Here is a 17,010-nt window from a genome sequence, read left to right on the forward strand (position 1 = left end):
CTACCTCATTCTGAAATTCCTTGAACTTTTCAAAGGTCTCAGACTTGTGTTTCATTAAGTAGACATACCCATATCTACTCAAGTCATCTGTGAGAGTGAGAACATAACGATATCCTCCGCGAGCCTCAACGCTCATTGGACCGCACACATCGGTATGTATGATTTCCAACAAGTTGGTTGCTCGCTCCATTGTTCCGGAGAACGGAGTCTTGGTCATTTTGCCCAAAAGGCATGGTTCGCACGTGTCAAACGATTCATAATCAAGAGACTCTAAAAGTCCATCGGCATGGAGCTTCTTCATGCGCTTGACACCAATGTGACCAAGGCGGCAGTGCCACAAGTATGTGGGACTATCGTTATCAACTTTAAATCTTTTGGCATCTACACTATGAACATGTGTAATATTACGCTCGAGATTCATTAAGAATAAACCATTGACCATCGGAGCATGACCATAAAACATATCTCTCATATAAATCGAACAATCATTATTCTCAGACTTAAATGAGTAGCCATCTCGTATTAAACGAGATCCAGATACAATGTTCATGCTCAAACTTGGCACTAAATAACAATTATTAAGATTCAAAACTAATCCCGTAGGTAAATGTAGAGGCAGCGTGCCGACGGCGATCACATCGACTCTGGAACCATTCCCGACGCGCATCGTCACCTCGTCCTTCGCCAGTCTCCGTTTATTCCGCAGCTCCTGCTGTGAGTTACAAATATGAGCAACGGCACCGGTATCAAATACCCAGGAGTTACTACGAGTACTGGTAAGGTACACATCAATCACATGTATATCAAATATACCTTTGGTGTTGCTGGCCTTCTTATCCGCTAAGTATTTGGGGCAGTTCCGCTTCCAGTGACCCTTCCCCTTGCAATAAAAGCACTCAGTCTCAGGCTTGGGTCCATTCTTTGACTTCTTCCCGGTAACTGGCTTACCAGGCGCGGCAACATCTTTGCCGTCCTTCTTGAAGTTCTTCTTACCCTTGCCCTTCTTGAACTTAGTGGTCTTATTGACCATCAACACTTGATGTTCTTTCTTGATTTCAGCCTCTGCTGACTTCAGCATCGAGAACACTTCAGGAATGGTCTTTTCCATCCCCTGCATGTTGTTGTTCATCACAAAGCTCTTGTAGCTTGGTGGGAGCGACTGGAGGATTCTGTCAATGACCGCCTCATCTGGGAGGTTAATGTTCAGCTGGGTCATACGGTTGTGCAACCCAGACATCTTCAGGATGTGCTCACTGACAGAACTGTTTTCCTCCATCTTACAACTGTAGAACTTTTCGGAGACATCATATCTCTCGACCCGGGCATGAGCTTGAAAAACTAGTTTCAGCTCTTCGAACATCTCATATGCTCCGTGGTGCTCAAAACGCTTTTGGAGCCCCGGTTCTAAGCTGTAAAGCATGCCGCACTGAACGAGGGAGTAATCATCAGCACGAGACTGCCAAGCATTCATAATGTCTTGGTTCTCTGGGACGTGAGCGTCACCTAGCGGTCCTTCTAGGACATATTGTTTCCTGGCAGCTATGAGGATGATCCTCAGGTTCCGGACCCAGTCCGTATAGTTGCTGCCATCATCTTTCAGCTTGGTTTTCTCTAGGAACGCGTTGAAGTTCATGTTGACATTAGCGTTGGCCATTGATCTACAAGACATATTTGCAAAGGTTTTAGACTAAGTTCATGATAATAAAGTTCTAATCAAATTATGAACTCCCACTTAGATTAGACATCCCTCTAGTCATCTAAGTGTTACACGATCCGAGTCGACTAGCCCGTGTCCGATCATCACGTGAGACGGACTAGTCATCGTCGGTGAACATTCTCATGTTGATCGTATCTTCCATACGACTCGTGTTCGACCTTTCGGTCTCCGTGTTCCGAGGCCATGTCTGCACATGCTAGGCTCGTCAAGTTAACCCTAAGTGTTTTCGCTGTGTAAAACTGTCTTACACCCGTTGTATGTGAACGTAAGAATCCATCACACCCGATCATCACGTGGTGCTTAGAAGCGACGAACTGTAGCAACGATGCACAGTTAGGGGAGAACACTTCTTGAAATTTTTGTAAGGGATCATCTTATTTACTACCGTCGTCCTAAGTAAACAAGATGCATAAACATAATAAACATCACATGCAATTATATAGTTGTGACATGATATGGCCAATATCATATAGCTCCATTGATCTTCATCTTCGGGGCTCCATGATCATCTTGTCACCGGCTTGACACCATGATCTCCATCATCATGATCTCCATCATCGTGTCTTCATGAAGTTGTCACGCCAATGACTACTTCTACTTCTATGACTAACGTTTAGCAATAAAGTAAAGTAGTTTACATGGCGTTATTCAATGACACGCAGGTCATACAAAAAATAAAGACAACTCCTATGGCTCCTGCCGGTTGTCATACTCATCGACATGCAAGTCGTGAATCCTATTACAAAGAACATGATCTCATACATCACAATTCATCATTCATCACAACTTCTGGCCATATCACATCACATGATCAATCGCTGCAAAAACAAGTTAGACGTCCTCTAATTGTTGTTGCATCTTTTACGTGGCTGCAATTGGGTTCTAGCAAGAATGTTTTCTTACCTACGAATCACCACAACGTGATTTTGTCAACTTCTATTTACCCTTCATAAGGGCCCTGTTCATCGATTCCGCTCTAACTAAAGTGGGAGAGACAGACACCCGCCAGCCACCTTATGCAACTAGTGCATGTCAGTCGGTGGAACCGGTCTCACGTAAGCGTACGTGTAAAGTTGGTCCAGGCCGCTTCATCCCACAATACCGTTGAGCAAGAAAAGACTAGTAGAGGCAAGTAAGATGACAAAATCCACGCCCACAACAAAATTGTGTTCTACTCGTGCAAAGAGAACTACGCATAGACCTAGCTCATGATGCCACTGTTGGGGAACGTTGCAGAAAATTAAAATTTTTCCTACGGTTTCACCAAGATCCATCTATGAGTTCATCTAAGCAACGAGTCAAGGGAGAGAGTTTGCATCTACATACCACTTGTAGATCGCGTGCGGAAGCTTGCAAGGTGATGATGTAGTCGTACTCGACGTGATTCGAATCACCGATGACCAAGTGCCGAACTGACAGCACCTCCTCGTTCAACACACGTACGGGACGGGAGACGTCTCCTCCTTCTTGATCCAGCAATGGGAAGGAGAGGTTGAGGAAGACAGCTCCACCGGCATCACGACGGCGTGGTGATGGTGGAGAGGCAGTACTCCGACAGGGCTTCGCCAAGCACACAACGGAGGAGGAGAGGTGTTGGGGAGGGGAGGGCTGCGCCTTGGAGGGTGGTGCGGCTGCCCTCCCCTCACCCCTCTATTTATAGGGGGAAGGGAGAAGGGGGCTGGCCCCCTAGAACCCATCTAGGGGGGGTGCGGCGGCCTAGGGGAGAGGGGAGAGGGTGGCTTGCCCCCCAAGCCAAGGGGGGCGCCCCCTCTAGGGTTCCCCCCTCAACCCTAGGCGCATGGGCCCAAGGGAGGGGGTGCGGCCAGCCCACCAGGGGCTGGCTCCCTGCCCCACGCAGCCCATGTGGTCCCCTGGGAGGGGTGGCCCTTCCCGGTGGACCCCCGAAACCCTTCCGGTGGCCCCGGTACAATACCGGTATGACCCCGAAACTTCCCGGTGTCCGTTTGACAACTTCCCATATATAAATCTTTACCTCCGGACCCTTCCGGATCTCCTCGTGACGTCCAGGATCCCATCCGGGACTCCGAACAACATTCGGTAGTCACATACTAGTCTTCCTAATAACCCTAGCGTCACCGAACCTTAAGTGTGTAGACCCTACGGGTTCGGGAGACATGCAGACATGACCGAGACGCTCTCAGTCAATAACCAGCAGCGGGATCTGGATACCCATGATGGCTCCCACATGCTCCTCGATGTTGTCATCGGATGAACCATGATGTCGAGGATTCGATCAAACCCTGTATGCAATTCCCTTTGTCAATCGGTACGTTACTTGCCCGAGACTCGATCGTCGGTATCCCAATACCTTGTTCAGTCTCGTTACCGGCAAGTCACTTTACTCGTACCGTAATGCATGATCCCGTGTCCAACACCTTGGTCACATTGAGCTCATTATGATGATGCATTACCGAGTGGGCCCAGAGATACCTCTCCGTCATGCGGAGTGACAAATCCCAGTCTCGATCCGTGTCAACCCAACAGCTACTTTCGGAGATGCCTGTAATGCACCTTTATAGTCACCCAGTTACGTTGTGACGTTTGATACACCCAAGGCACTCTTACGGTATCCGGGAGTTACACGATCTCATGGTCGAAGGAAGAGATACTTGACACTGGCAAAGCTCTAGCAAAACGAACTACACAATCTTTTATGCTATGCTTAGGATTGGGTCTTGTCCATCACATCATTCTCCTAATGATGTGATCCCGTTATCAACGACATCCAATGTCCATAGTCAGGAAACCATGACTATCTGTTGATCACAACGAGCTAGTCAACTAGAGGCTCACCAGGGACGTATTGTGGTCTAAGTATTCACACGTGTATTACGATTTCCGGATAATACAGTTATAGCATGAATAAAAGACATTTATCATGAACATTGAAATATAATAATACTTTTATTATTGCCTCTAGGGCATATTTCCAACATTATCTCGCGGAGAAATCTTTGCTTTTTTCCCCATTTGTTGCTTTTTCAAAATTGGAGTTGCCTTGCCAACTGGCATGTGCGAGGTGGCTGGTTGTTTGGCATAGGCCAGTGTGGAGGCGTGGACCTCGAGCTGGACGACCTTGTGGTTGGGTTGATGCAGTGAAGTGGAAGTAGCTTGCTCTGAAAAAAGGTGATGATGATGACCCTTGCGGGCAACCTCGACAACGATTTCCTCTCGGTAACGTGTGCGTGCGAGGGAAGGGGGGTATGGGGTAGCTAGGCTAAATAACGGGGTAATTATCTTATTCTTTATTAACGGATGAAGCCCTAAGGATTCAATTTGAAAATATAGAGACATTGTTTCAGTTCCAGGACTTAGGCACGAGTAAATCTCGTAATAAACCATTGATGCAAAATATTGGCTCTACCAGCTGATTATCGAATATCAAAATAACCATGCAAACAAAATAGTACAACTTAGAAATGGTTGGTTGATGCCACTCAATGGTCTCAGTGACACAGATTCAACGTGGCGACAGATAATCATGAGGCAATGCAACAAGCAGCCGATCATGCAAATATGTTGTCCATGTCCACTCTTTGATTTTCGTGACGGCATATGAGCGTGCACATAGAGACCAAGAAGAAAAGTCGACATGGCTTAGCACACTACATAGAAAATATCGAGCCTAGCTCCAACATCAAACTTTCACGCCAGACATCCATATGTATAAATTTATATAGTAACAACCATATTAGGCATTCAGAGTGTGCACTTTGCCACTCATCAAGCAATCATTATTGGGGCATTGGTGCTAAATTTGCTACTACTCTTCAACATATGTGTGGTTGAAGATGCTTCTACCTATGAGATGAGACTCATCACAAAATAAATTTGACATACTCTCCCTTCTCACCTCACATGTGAAGGCAATTCGACTTTGATGATGTATAGTTTGTAAGAGTTTGGCATCAGAGCAAGAGGAAGATTCAGCTCCCTCCTTTTCCTAATTTGGCACACCTGGGGATCGATGCCAAAAGCTATTTTGGCATTTGGCATACAATGTGGATGCTCTTACACCACCGTTGACCCAGAGGAAAGTGACCGTTGTTTTGAAGCAAATTACTACTACCGATTAATGATCGAGATCAATGAGGTTTAAGTCACATTTAAATTGCTAGAAATGTTATTAGAGGGATAACGACGCGGTTTATATCAAGGAAGAAAAGGAAGATTTGGTTTGAGTGAAAAAAAAAGGTGTGAATGGATTGCACACACAACCAGAGAGGCAAGGCGGACCCATACGATGGCGAAGAAGAGTTTCTAAGTTGTTAATCCCTAGCTTTCCATCCCACACTTGAAGGTTGGGCATGCCTTCGCCAATTGATTAAAGCACCATTTCAGTGTTGGCTAGGCACAACTTTCAAGACTTGTTTCAGTCGCTCCATGGTTTGGTATTTGGCTTTCCGACATGCGCGCATGTCCCGGACTTTGTACAGTTCTCTTGGAGTGGGAGTTGCCGTGGCAGGGTCGGAAGCGGTGACGGATGTGTCACGTGGAGCAATATTTCCTTATTTCCCCGTTTGTTGCTTGTACTCAAAATCAGAGTTGCCTTGCCAACTGACATGTGCGAGATGGCATGTTGTTTGGTATAGGCTAGCGTGGAGTCATGAACCGCGAACCGGATAACCTCATGACTAGTTAGATGTGATGATGAGGTTGAAGTAGCTTGATTTGAAAAAAAGGTGATGACGATGACGCTTGTGGGCAACCTCGATGATGATTTCCTCTTGGCAGTGTGTGCGCGTGGGGGAGGAGGGGGAGCTAGGCTAAATAACAGGGCAATTCACTTATTATTGATTAACGGATGGGGAGCCCTAAGGCATGAATTTGAAAGTATATAGACATTGTTTCAGTTTGGGATCTTAGGCAGGAGCAAATTTCGTAATGAATCATAGACGCAATCACCGACTCTTCCGGGTGACTGTCGATTTGCCATGCCTAAAAACCCGACGCTCAGTAGATATTCCGGTTCCCATATAAAAAAAGACACGCTCTCTTTTCTCACCTTACATGTGAAGGCAATTTGACTTTGATGGTGTATTGTTTGCAAGAGTTTGGCATGGGAGCAAAGAGGAAGATTCAACTCCCTCCTTTTCCTAATTTGGCACTACCCGTGAATCGTCGACGCGAAAAGCTACCTTGACATTTGGCATACATGATGGATGCCCGTTACGCCGCCGTTGACCCGCACAGAGGAAAGTGACCGTTAATTCGACACAAAATTATAGCACAGTATCAATTAATGATGGGGATGAATGCGGTTTAAATCACATTGAAATGGGTAGAAATGGTGGTGTGTGAGAGGGAGGGATAATGACGCGGTTTTATAGCAGGGAAGAAAAAGAAGATTTGGGTCGAGTCAAAAAGAAAGAAAAGAAAAAAGAAGGTGTGAATGGGCTGCTGCACACAACACACGGATTCGTACGGCGGCGAAGAAAACCAGATTTGATTTGCAGCCGACGCGTCCGTCCGCCCCACCCAGACTTTCCCCCCGTCCGGCGGCGGGGGAGCCACAAAACTGAAACCGATCGATCGAACCGATTCACACGCCACCGCCGCCGCCGCCGCCGCCGCCGCCGACCTCCACTGGGTCCAGGGCTCGTCCCCTCGCTGCCGCCGCCGGCGCCATGGGGGACCTGGCCTCCACCTGCAAGGTCGGTCCGTCGCCCCTCATCTGATCCACCCTCTCTTGCTTGCTCCTCGCCGGCGATTCACTCTCCGCTTCCGGGGGGCTCCTCTCCTCTTCAGGTCGGTCGTCTAGCTCTTCTGATCTAATCTAATCCTGAGGTTGGTCTTTCTTCTTGTTGTTGGTGGTGGTTTCAGGACAAGCTAGCCTACTTCAGGATCAAGGAGCTCAAGGACGTGCTCATCCACCTCTCCCTCCCCAAGCACGGCAAGAAGCAGGTACCTTGTCCACCTCTCCCTCCTCTCATACTACCTATCATATATCATCCACTCTTGTTGATTACTACTACTACTAGGTAGGAGAGTACCCATCACTATTCCATCCCTTACACATTCAATGGATGGATCCACCACTCTTGTTCCCAAATAACTACTCTACCCACCACGGCAACAGCATCCTCTAAATTGCATCGCCACACAAGTTAATTCAGCTTCTCATATGCATGCTGCACGAGGTTCTCTTGTGCTCCTTATCCAATCATCTGATGTATGTGTTGTTGCAGGAGCTCGTCGACAGGATCCTCGCCCTGCTCTCCGACGACCAAGGTCCGCCGCTCTTCTTTTCCTGAGCCTCTCTGTGGCCCGTGCAATGCACCTCTATCTTCAAAAAACGATGCTACATTTTTCATCCTTGCAAAGCAGCAATAGCCTTTTTTTTAGGAAAAAAAAATCACCTGCTACTTACTAATTCACTTTGGTATGTATGTGGCTGCCTCAGCCCAATGGCATCTCGGTCGAGGGAGGAAGAATGCGCCGAGCAAGGAGGCAGTGGTCAAAATAGTCGACGACATATACAGGTTAGCTAGCTCTCATGCCATTTCCCACTGTCCACACTTCTTTCCTTCCTAGTATTTCAGTGCTATTTATTGGTACTTGGGTTATCACACCATTCATTCATTGCCATAGCAGGAAGATGCAAGTCCACGGTCCTCCTGACCTCGTGGTATCCCAGAGCCAGCTGCCTGTCACGACGGATTTCAACCGCATCATCAAAGCCAAAAAGGAACAATTGGGCCCTGACTCTGGCTGCCTTTGTGGTCAATCCTTTGTTCTCGGGAATGTGGTCAAGGTGTGCCCATCTGCCCTGGCCTGGCAGTCCTTCTCTACAACGTAGAAAAAATGACCATGTTTCCTACACTTGTTTGATTATTTGTGTGCTTGCTTCTTCTAGTGCGACGATTGCCAAGTCCAGCAGCATATGGACTGTGTGCTCATTCCAGAGAAGCCTGCAGTGGGCGTCAGACCTGAAGCTCCAGAGCATTATTATTGTCAGTTGTGCCGACTAATCCGAGCAGACCCGTATGCCCTCGTACAATCCACTTCTATTTGCTATTTCCTTTTGTGATTTTCCATCTTGACAAATATGATGCACTACTGTTACTGGAAACTTCAAAGCGATTCAGACTATTAGTTGCTTCCAGCATTCAAAGTTAGGAGGTCCAACCAAATGGGCACTAACTGTTGTTGAGAACATAAATTTAATCATGATCCTTGTACATATACAGCTCTGCTGTTGTAACCTAGGTAGGGGTTTTAACGAACTTGTCAGCTCGAGAGTTGCATCAACTGTATGACTGATTGGTTGATTCAGACTCCTATAGTTTGCCAGTAGGCTGAAAAGGAACCTTCTCTCTAAAACTGTGTTCTAGTATATCATGACAATATCTGAGGGAACAAGATTTAACCCAATAAGTTTCCTATTGATTCTATACAACTTTGTCTCCATTCCTGCATGGATTGCTTGGAATTTAAATATTTTCTGCACATTTGCTACAGTGACTATTTTGAACCTGCAGATATTGGATTACTATTGGAAACCCTTTACTACCTGTGAGACTGATTACAAATGATGGGTAAGTGTAACTTTATGGGCAATGTATTCCTTGATAGTCTGGTAATTGCTATACTATAATCATCACTTACTGAGCATTTCAAATTATATTGGAAGGAGTGACCTTATTTGTAGTAGTAGAATACTCTTCGTTTGCTAACTATTATGTGCTACATCCAGTCCACAATAATCTTACAGAGTTCTCAACCATTTGCAGAATGAATGTTCCTCAGAGTGTGGATAGAACTTTTCTACTTACTCGAGCTGAGAGGGAGACTGTTCAGAGAGTGGAATATGATATTCAGGTTTGATTCCCTTTTCCTCCAAGACTAATTACTGTCATCCTTTACATTTTTTTTTTCCACAAGGACAATGGCACTTTAATAATGTCATGAAAATTATTAGCAGTGTGATGCTGCTTTGTCATAACCTTTTCTAAAGGGGAGGGTGCTATAAAATTAACTGAGTGGCATGTTCATGATTGCTTGTCATGTTGTCAAAGGCAAAACTCCCAAAAGAGTACCAAATTGCAATTCTATTTTGTGATTTTTAACCTTTTACCTGGTGCTTTTCTCTTGATTATGAATAAATGCACTTTCTAACGTTATGTTTGTACAAGGACAAAATTCTTATGTTTATCTCGTGCAGTGCCTGTAGGCCCGGGCTGCTGGAGCATTATATTCTCGTTATAGGGTTAAACTCCCTAGTTGGTTGTTTGCAAAGACAGCACACTAGTAGTGTTTTTGTGTATGTCATGCAGCATGTCGCTGATGAGGGCATGCTCCTTTGCAGGTTTGGTGTATGCTTCTGAATGACAAAGTTCAGTTCAGGATGCACTGGCCTCAGAATGCAGACTTACAAGTGAACGGTACAGCTTTTGCTTTTCAGCTTTCTATTACAGTTGAGACCACAGACATGATTTGTTATATGATTCATGAGGTTCTATTTTTATGTCCTCAGACTCACAGTTTGATTCATTTTTATACTCCAAAATAGAGGTAGACATATAGTACCTTGAAAGAGGCCCTTGAGTCATGTTGTAGTTCACTAGTATCAAGTAGTGAATTTATCAATTTATTTTTTTAAGTCTTCATTTGTTCATTTATAATTTTATATAGTGTATGCAGATATGTACAGTGAGCGTTGTTTAGGTGTTGTAATGCATTTATCTTGGTAAATTCTTTTATGAGCAAGGCATGGAGGATCATTTTCAATATTGGTTTCATGTTTTCATCAGGTATACAAGTGCGAGTAGTTCCCAGGCCTAGCACTCAGTTACTAGGGATTAATGGACGTGATGATGGGCCGGTGGTGAGTTCACTCCTATTCCATTGCTAGTGCATCTTAACCAACAGAGCATTTGTCTTTAGTCATCTTAAAGTTATCAGTTGCTTTTTTTTGCAATTTAATTTAATTGCGAGTTCCCTTGTAAACAGCACATCTGCACAGTTCAGAACATTTTTTGTTTTTGCACTGCTTTGCAGATAACAACCTTTTGCCGAGAAGGACAGAATAAAATAGTTTTAACAAGTGATGATGCTCGACCATTTTGTTTTGGGATCAGAATCGCGAAGAGGAGGACAGTTGACCAGGTTTTTTTCTTGCCTTTTACTTACCTAGCAATTGTAGTGAATTGTAGAAGGTGCAAACTTTTCTGGCTTGTTTGAGTTGCCCTTTCTATGATTGGATTGCAATCTGAAAAAGAACGATTTGTAAGTGGATCGTAGATGTGGTCACAATAACCGAAACTCTTAATAATATTGCCCTAAATGTTCCTCGATAAACATTAATAAATCAAGTAACTTTTGTAAGCACAATGGTCATTTCCCCCCCTTTATGTTGATCAATTTTTTCAACTCAATAGTTTCACACCCAGATTACTTTCTAACACATGTTTCGTCATATTACTCCCTCTGTAAAGAAATATAAGAGCATTAGTGATCTAAATGCTCTTATATTTCTTTACAGAGGGAGTACTTCTGAAGTTGACTATTTTATGTGATAATAAACATGCCATCGCCTATACTAAAACATTACCTTTTCAGGTTCTAAACTTGGTGCCAAAGGAAGTTGATGGCGAGTCTTTTGAGGATTCTCTTGCTCGTGTTTGTCGTTGTCTCAGAGGTGGAAATACTGCAGATGATGCTGACAGCGATAGTGATTTGGAAGTGGTTGCCGACTTCTTTCCTGTCAGCCTGCGTTGTCCTGTGAGCATTTGTCTACATATTTCTGTTTTCCCGCTAGTTATGAGATTGTCTTTATTATTTCGAATTTTAAGAAAGAATTCCATATATGAACAGTATCTATGTCATTGATCAATGAGCTGGTTGTCTCTCGATACTGGCCTTTTACATGCCACACTTTCCCTCAAGTTAAGAATGACATACATTCAAAAAAGTTAAGAATTACTGAGTTGACTCCAACTGAGTGGTTATCTAGCTGTATTTGGCTGCCATTATATTTAATATATTATCACAACGTACAAAATAAGCTTTTCCACAGTGCTTCACAGAATCCTGATATGCAAGCTTCAAGAGTTGAACATTTTTTTATCTGATAATATTTCACAGAATAGTGGATCCCGGATAAGGACCGCGGGAAGGTTCAAGCCTTGTGCTCACATGGGCTCTTTTGATCTGCAAACTTTTGTAGAGCTGAATCAACGGTCACGAAAGGTAAGATTTTATTCCTCCATATCCATAACTAGGATCTCTACATAATGAACATTGTACTTTGGTCCAACTTGTATTGGTCCATTTGGCAATGGACGGGCTAATTATGATTGGTTGGTACATTTAAATGCATACTTTCTTCAGATTGACGTGGCCCTGTTTTTAAAGACTTGTTGGTTTTTGCAGTGGCAATGTCCAACATGTCTGAAGAATTATTCTGTTGAGAGCTTGATCATTGATCGGTATTTCAACCGGATCGCTTCTCTGGTAGGTTTGAATAAGTCATATTCATTTTCTGTGTATTGTAAGCAGTTTTATGTCTTTCTTAGACTGTTCTTGTGATTCAGGTTCGGAATTGCAGTGAAGATGTCACTGAGATAGATGTGAAGCCTGATGGCTCTTGGCGTGTGAAGGGTGATGTTGCAGATATAAAATTGTCCCTGTGGCACCTGCCTGACGGCTCCCTGTGTGAACTGAAACAAGACACTAAACCTGTTGCTGGTGATGTAAAATCTGAAACTTCAAAAATTGGCAGCAGGGGAAATGTAGGCCTTAATGGATTGTGGGAAGCTAGTAAAGCTGTTGACATAAATCCCTCAAAGCCTATGAGCAGTAGCCACACTGGAATTTACAGGGATGGGGACTACCAAAGTGTGAGCGAGTGCAGCACGCAAATTGGTGAGATGTACAGAGTTGATGACAGACCACAGCAACAGCTTGAAGATGCAGACGTCATCGTTCTCAGTGACTCCGATGATGACAATGTTGTGACAGTGTCTCCACCAGCTGCCTATAGTGATGTTGGTGGTTTGGGATTTGCTCCCATTTCTGCGCCGGGAGTTGCTGAAAGTTACCAGGAGGGTGGTGTAGTTGGGGGCCTTGGCCTTGATTTGTTCAACGACAACAGCGATATTTTTGACATAACTTCCTGGTCTGCGCAACCCCAACCAGAGCAAGGGTTCAATTTTTTCGGAACTGATGTTCTACTTGGTTCTCACAATTCATCTGATGCAGCGCCAAGTGCTTATACCCTTGGCTGCCACGCTGGCTCTAGTGATACTTCCATGGTTCGAGATCCTTCTACCTGCCATGTACGCACCAGAAGCTTGGTCGATAACCTGTTGCCTTTTGGCAATGATGATTCTTCTCTGCGAATTTTTCTTCCTATTCAACCATCTGGCGTTCCCGTTCAGGAAGAACGGAATGGGCATGATAACATGTCAAATGGGGTCCAGCATGTTGATGACGATGAAGACGAAGATTGGATATCTCTTACACTTGCGGCGGGTGGAGGTAATAATGAACAGTCTGAGGCAGCAGATACGGTGAGCGCACAAGCACAAACCGCAGTGGAAGAGAGAAGGATGGAACCAGCAGACACGCTGAACCCACAAGCACAAATGACAGTGGAAGAGAGAAGGATGGAACCAGCAGATGTGTTGAACCCGCAAGCACAAATTGCAGTGGAAGAGACAAGGATAGAACCAGCAGATGCGTTGAACCCACAAGCACAAATTGCAGTGGAAGAGAGGACAGAACCAGGGGATACGTTGAGCCCACAAGAACAAGTTACAGTGGAAGAGAGAAGGACGGAACCAGCAGACATTGTTAACCCACAAGCGCAAACTGCAGTGGAAGAAAGAAGAATGGAACCGGCAGATACGGTGAACCGACAAGCACAGATTGCACTGGAAGAGAGAAGGATGGAACCATCTAGTGATGCTGGTTCGTCTCTTTAATATGAGTTCAGTTTTATCTTTCGTGTTATTTATTTATCCGTTTTTGTCCTGATTGATTAACTCTGCTGATAAACTGATTAAACTATGTGCCAGTGTTTAGTTGGTTTAGTGTTGACAGCCTTTTGTTTTTCTTTTCCTCGTGTTGTATGCAGAAGGCTCGCCTCCCAGCTTGAATGATGAGAGGCGTAACAAAGGGAATTCAAAAACAAGGGCTGAAAAGATATTTTCTCCTCCGCGGCAGCCTCGATCCGTCAGGCCTCGACTAACGACACAGCAGTGACGTTGAGTAGTTCTTCTTTTTTACTTTGGATAGCTGTCATGATGTACTTGTGGCCGATGTAAAGAAGAACCAACATGAATGTTTTCATAGTTTAACCTGATGTACAAACTACAGAAGTTTCAAGTGCTGGAAATGAGGGTGCGCCTGAAGGACATCTGACGGTGAGTGCTACAGCTCTCCTCTCCTAAGAATGTAAATTTGCAGTTTTGCGGAATAATGGGGGTATTTAGGTTTAAACTGGATTGTTTTAAGATAATACTCCCTCCGTTCCTAAATATAAGTCTTTATAGAAATTCCATAGTGGAATCTCTACATACGAAGCAAAATGAGTGAATGTACACTCTAAAATGCATCTATATACATCCGTATGTGGTCCATAGTGGAATCTCTACAAAGACTTATATTTAGGAACGGAGAGAGTACCATTCAGACTATATAGACAGCTACACCTTACGAAGGAAGAAAGGTGCACATGGCTCAGTTTTCAGATTGGTTTCTGCTTCTCTTTTACCTAGAAGATACAGATGGCTCTAGGCTTCCCAGCATCGATATGGAAGTATGCTATAATGCTATAGGTTAAGTGTCTTAGTCCATGGATGATATATCATATTGTATATCTTTCTTGTTTAAGCTTAAGCACAGTGAGCAGCATCATTCATGTATTCCTTTTTTTGTTTTGGTCTGAATGGAGATTCAGCTAGTGATGCATTCATATTGTTTACCAGATGAAAGTGTGATTGATCGAAAAAATAAATAAATCCACTGACGTGTTTGTGTTTTCAACATTATTGGTGCAGAGATAACAGGAAGTGAGCAAGGAAGGCTTGATAGGTTTTGTGGCAGTCTGCAGCATATTGTACATTTGACCACCAGACTATTATAAATATATATGTGCCGTGCCGAAATATGGAAGGCAAACAAATAGAGATGTGGGGGTTTGTGTATCGTTAAATTGTAATTAGGGGTTGGCTTGTGTGTTGCTAATTGAGTGAGATGCCCTAGTATACTTGGTACTCTTTCCGGAAATTAAATTATTTTTTCATGTTTATTATTATTATTATTACATTCTTTTCTTTTTTCATGTTTCTTGTGTATACTTGTTGCTCTTTCCTGAATTTTTTCCCATGATTATTGTTATTACTACATTCCATGAAGAAGAAATGCAGGTCAGGTGATGAACCTGGAAAATATAGCATCATATCATTTCTTCTTTTTATGCAACACACTATGAGCGTGCGGTGAGTATATATATAATCATGTGCTTAATTCTGTTTGAATTTTTTGTTTGCGGCGGAAATTATGTCAGATTGTGGATACATTGTTACATTGAGTATATAATTTTGGTGCACGTGTGAAAAATGTACTACTTGCTACATTGTTGGTGTGCATCTATCTATCTATCAATCTCTGGCCGGCCGTCCGTCCGTCCGTCCTAATTATAGTTAGTGAGCCTAACAACCACCGGAACCCATCCATCCATCCATAATTAAGCAAGCAAGCAAGCAAAAGTAGGCTGGCTGGTGATCCATCCTATCCTATAGCTTAGCTAAATCTGGTTTCTTTCCTTCTTCCCTCGCCGGCCGGGTAACAGCAAATCGACCGATCGATGCGCGGCCGCCGGAGATGAGCTGCTTCTCATGCTTCAAGCCACAGCAGGCGGACGGCGACGACGAGGGGGAGGACAAGGCTCCGGCGGTCGGGCCACTCCCGTCCTCGGGCTCCATCAAGCGGCTCGGCTCCCGGCGAAGAAGCCTGCGCTCCTCCTCCTCCACCAAGTCCGGCGGCAGCTTCGCGGCCAGCCGGCAGCCCAGCACGCGGCCCAGCAACATCACCAGCTGCAGCGCGCGCGCCTTCACCTACGACCAGCTCGCCGACGCCACCGGCAACTTCCGCGCCGACTGCCTGCTCGGCGAGGGCGGCTTCGGCCGCGTCTACCGGGGGCGCCTGGACGACGGCCAGCTGGTGGCGGTGAAGCAGCTGGACCTGGAGGGCCTGCAGGGCGACCGCGAGTTCGTGGTGGAGGTGCTCATGCTCAGCCTCCTCCACCACCACAACCTCGTCAGCCTCGTCGGCTACTGCTCCCACGGCCACCAGCGGCTGCTCGTCTACGAGTACATGGCGCTCGGCTCCCTCGCCGACCACCTCCTCCTCCTCGACGACCGCTTCGCCGGCGAGGGTACCCCGAGGGCGAGGGCGTCGCCGGCCGCGCTGAGCTGGGAGACGCGGATGCGGGTGGCGCTGGGCGCCGCGAGGGGGCTCGAGTACCTCCACGAGACGGCCAACCCGGCCGTCATCTACCGCGACCTCAAGTCCTCCAACGTCCTCCTCGACGACGCCTTCTGCCCCAAGCTCTCCGACTTCGGCCTCGCCCGCCTCTGCAGCACCTCCTCCTCCGGCGCCGGCCCCGGCGAGCGCTCCCCGCGCGTCATGGGCACCTACGGCTACTGTGCGCCCGAGTACATCCGCACCGGCCGCCTCAGCGTCAAGTCCGACGTCTACAGCTTCGGCGTGCTCCTGCTCGAGCTCATCACGGGCCGCCGGGCCGTCGACTCGGCGCGCCCGGCGCCGGAGCAGGTGCTCGTCACATGGGCCGCGCCCATGTTCAAGGACAGCAAGCGCTACCGCGAGCTGGCCGACCCGCTGCTCCGCGGCGACTTCCCCGAGCGCGACCTCAACCAGGCCGTCGCCGTGGCCGCCATGTGCCTGCAGGACCAGGCGTCCGCCAGGCCGTGCATGAGCGACGCCGCCGTCACGCTCTCCTTCCTCGCCGAGGCCGCCGCCGCCAGCGCCGCGCAGCCGCTACCGTTGCCCCCGCCCCAGCTGCAGGCCGATGAAAACTTGCGAGAAGAAGAAGCCTAGATGAGATAGCTTAGCTTGAGCTTAATTAATTCATTATTAGGATGGATGGAGTCGACCGTACCTAATGTGTTGATTGATTTTGGCGCCATTGGTTGTAGTTTTGATGGATCAAGTAGATGATACTTGGATGATGAGTTGCATTGGAAAGAGCTAGAGACAAACTTTGCACATCGATAGTAATCTTTTTTTCATTGCCACTTTTTTTT

General features: G+C 45.9%; 2 protein-coding genes across 3 annotated transcripts; both read left to right on the top strand.

Moving 5' to 3' along the window:
• Window positions 1–7,145: 7,145 nt before the first annotated feature.
• Window positions 7,146–15,008, top strand: LOC123072920 (E3 SUMO-protein ligase SIZ1). Of its 2 annotated transcripts, none has more exons than XM_044496591.1 (17): window positions 7,146–7,392; window positions 7,562–7,642; window positions 7,927–7,969; window positions 8,142–8,220; window positions 8,330–8,492; window positions 8,595–8,722; window positions 9,220–9,276; window positions 9,472–9,559; window positions 10,047–10,122; window positions 10,492–10,565; window positions 10,739–10,846; window positions 11,300–11,461; window positions 11,825–11,929; window positions 12,113–12,193; window positions 12,274–13,651; window positions 13,818–14,106; window positions 14,743–15,008. In XM_044496591.1, the coding sequence occupies exons 1-16, from the start codon at window positions 7,366–7,368 to the stop codon at window positions 13,943–13,945; spliced, it is 2,778 nt and encodes a 925-aa protein (XP_044352526.1). In that variant the 5' UTR covers window positions 7,146–7,365; the 3' UTR covers window positions 13,946–14,106; window positions 14,743–15,008. The 2 variants fall into 2 exon arrangements, with proteins under 2 accessions (XP_044352526.1, XP_044352527.1); XM_044496592.1 differs by having other exon boundaries at window positions 8,333–8,492.
• Window positions 15,009–15,147: 139 nt separating this feature from the next.
• On the top strand, window positions 15,148–16,976 carry LOC123072921 (probable serine/threonine-protein kinase PBL25). Its single transcript, XM_044496593.1, has one exon. It carries the CDS (start codon window positions 15,569–15,571, stop codon window positions 16,802–16,804), a length of 1,236 nt encoding a protein of 411 aa, XP_044352528.1. The 5' UTR covers window positions 15,148–15,568; the 3' UTR covers window positions 16,805–16,976.
• Window positions 16,977–17,010: the final 34 nt, after the last annotated feature.

This window comes from Triticum aestivum, chromosome 3B (assembly GCF_018294505.1).
Source record: "Triticum aestivum cultivar Chinese Spring chromosome 3B, IWGSC CS RefSeq v2.1, whole genome shotgun sequence".
NCBI classification, from domain to species: domain Eukaryota; kingdom Viridiplantae; phylum Streptophyta; class Magnoliopsida; order Poales; family Poaceae; genus Triticum; species Triticum aestivum.